This window comes from Egretta garzetta, unplaced genomic scaffold, assembly GCF_000687185.1.
Source record: "Egretta garzetta isolate BGI_Z169 unplaced genomic scaffold, ASM68718v1 scaffold7, whole genome shotgun sequence".
Classification (NCBI taxonomy): domain Eukaryota; kingdom Metazoa; phylum Chordata; class Aves; order Pelecaniformes; family Ardeidae; genus Egretta; species Egretta garzetta.
In genome coordinates this window covers 4,985,774-4,987,869 of record NW_009260350.1, presented here as the reverse complement: position 1 = coordinate 4,987,869, position 2,096 = coordinate 4,985,774, and the positions used below count along the sequence as shown (strand labels likewise).

At 63.9% G+C, this 2,096-nt stretch overlaps 1 protein-coding gene across 1 annotated transcript in view; it reads left to right on the top strand.

The window, feature by feature from the left end:
• SMTN (smoothelin) overlaps positions 1-2,096 on the top strand; it is a 20,665-nt gene that overhangs the window by 15,441 nt on the left and 3,128 nt on the right. Inside the window, exons 14-17 of the mRNA XM_035898389.1 lie at positions 99-177; positions 513-683; positions 760-883; positions 956-1,107. Coding sequence (XP_035754282.1) covers positions 99-177; positions 513-683; positions 760-883; positions 956-1,107 — 526 coding nt within the window. The remainder of the gene's footprint in view (positions 1-98; positions 178-512; positions 684-759; positions 884-955; positions 1,108-2,096) is intronic.

Below are 2,096 nucleotides of genomic sequence, written 5' to 3'. Positions count from 1 at the left end.
TGGGCATTGCTGCTGCTGAGCCATCCCTGCCTGTGGCGTGGGCAGAGCCCCCCACCTGCCTGCACTGCTTCCCTCCGCTCCTGCCCAACGCCTGCCTCTTCCTCTCTCTGCAGATGGCAACAGCACATTCGTTCAAACCAAATCATCATACAGCTCCTCATCCAAGAAGGCAGGCAGGTGAGCGGTGGCGTTCCCCAAGGCCCAGCCCCAAGTGCTCCCTGTCAGCCGGCTGCTTGCACAAACCCTCTCTGCCCAGCTTGTGCTGTCCCCATGCAGGGATGTCCCCAAAGCCTCCTGGTCTTTGGGGCACGCTCACTGTCTCCAGTGGTCCCCATGGGTCCCTCCGTGGGCATGGAGGTGTTTCTGCCGGACAGGGACCTTAAGCTGCCCCTTTTCTGTCCCAGGAACATGGAAGTCTCCAAAGCTCCAGAGCTGGCAGTGGGGCCGAGGCCACCACATGCCCTTCCCCAGGCTGCCCGCAGCCGCCTTAGCTTTGTCTGTCTCTCTCCCAGCATCTTTGACCGTGAAGACGAAAGTGCCTCCAGGCAGAGCAGCCTGGCTGCACTGGAGCGGCGCCAGGCTGAGAAGAAGAAGGAATTGATGAAAGCTCAGAGCCTGCCCAAGACGTCGGCCTCACAGGCTCGCAAGGCCATGATGGAGAAGCTGCAGAAGGAGGGTGGGAGGTGAGGCTGGGCCAGGGGCAGTCTGGCTGGGGTGGCAAGCACTGTGTGGGTAACACCCCCCCATCTTCTGCCGCAGCTCACCAAACCCCGCGGCAGTACGCACTGCCGTGCAGCGCTCCTCCAGCTTCGGGGTGCCCAACGCCAACAGCATCAAGCAGATGTTGCTGGACTGGTGCAGAGCCAAGACCCGGGGCTACGAGGTGAGTACTGCCTCCTCTCCCTATCCCCAGGGCTGGTCGCTCTGCCCCTCGATAACTCTCCTGCCTTCACAGCATGTGGACATCCAGAACTTCTCATCTAGCTGGAGCGACGGCATGGCCTTCTGCGCTTTGGTCCACAACTTCTTCCCCGAGGCGTTTGACTACAGCCAGCTGAAGCCCCAGGACCGACGCCACAACTTCGAGGTGGCCTTCTCCTCTGCAGAGTACGTAGCTCTCGTGCTATCGCGTGGGCTGGGGGCGGCTCATGACCGCTCTCCCGCCCACTGCTGGGGGCAAGGGGGAACATGGGCAGGGGCGATGGCGCTGGAGGTGGGCGCCCATCACATCCCTCCCCCTGTGTCGTGCAACAAGGTTGGGGCCCTGGCGGGGGGGGAAGCAGTGGCTGGGTGGGCAGAGCCATGAGAAGCCAGTGCAGCCCAGTCTGGCAGGGTGAGGGTGGGCGTGGGGATCTGGGCTTCCTGGGTGGGGGCAGAGCACCAAAGGCAGGGCAGCGGCTCCCCAAGCGTGCCCAGCTGCAGGCAGATCCTGTCCTGGGGTGGTGGGTGCAGGACCGCAGCCCCTGGGGCGTGGGGTTTGTCCATGCCAGGTGCCTCCTTTCACAGTCATAGGGGCTCAAACACCGTCGCAGCTTCTCCAGTCTCTTCCCTTCCCCTTTTGCTTCTGGTTTTCCTGGGTGCTGAGAGACGAGGGCGCGTCCAGCTGGAGGGCTGGCAGCCAGCCCCTCTCTCCTTCCTTCTGTCTCTCTCCCACCCACTCCTCCTCCCCTCCAGCACCCTGCCCAGGGGCAGGGCCGGGTGGGTGGGGGGGTCCCATCCTGGCCAGTGCCTGGGGCAGCGGCGTGAGCTGGGAGCTCCTGCCAGTTCCCTGGGTGCCGCAGTGCTGTTCGGTGGAGCGAGAAGGGGGCCGCGTGCCTGGCTCTTGGCGCTCCTGGTAATGGACTTTTTGCCTTAATTGGGGAACCGGTGCGTGGACTTGAGAGCGCCATCGATCTCTCCAGCCTGGAAGCCAGGTGGCCTCTCGTCCTTCCTCCTCCTCCAGCTCTTGTGAGCGTCTTCTCCCGAGCTTCCTGCACCAGGGCTGTGCCATGCGGTTCCAAGCGGAGCTGGGCAGGAGGGCTGGCCTCGTCCCCCCATCCTCCCGGCGGGTCTATATAGGGGCTATATAGAGCGCCACTCCGCTCTGGAACCCGCTC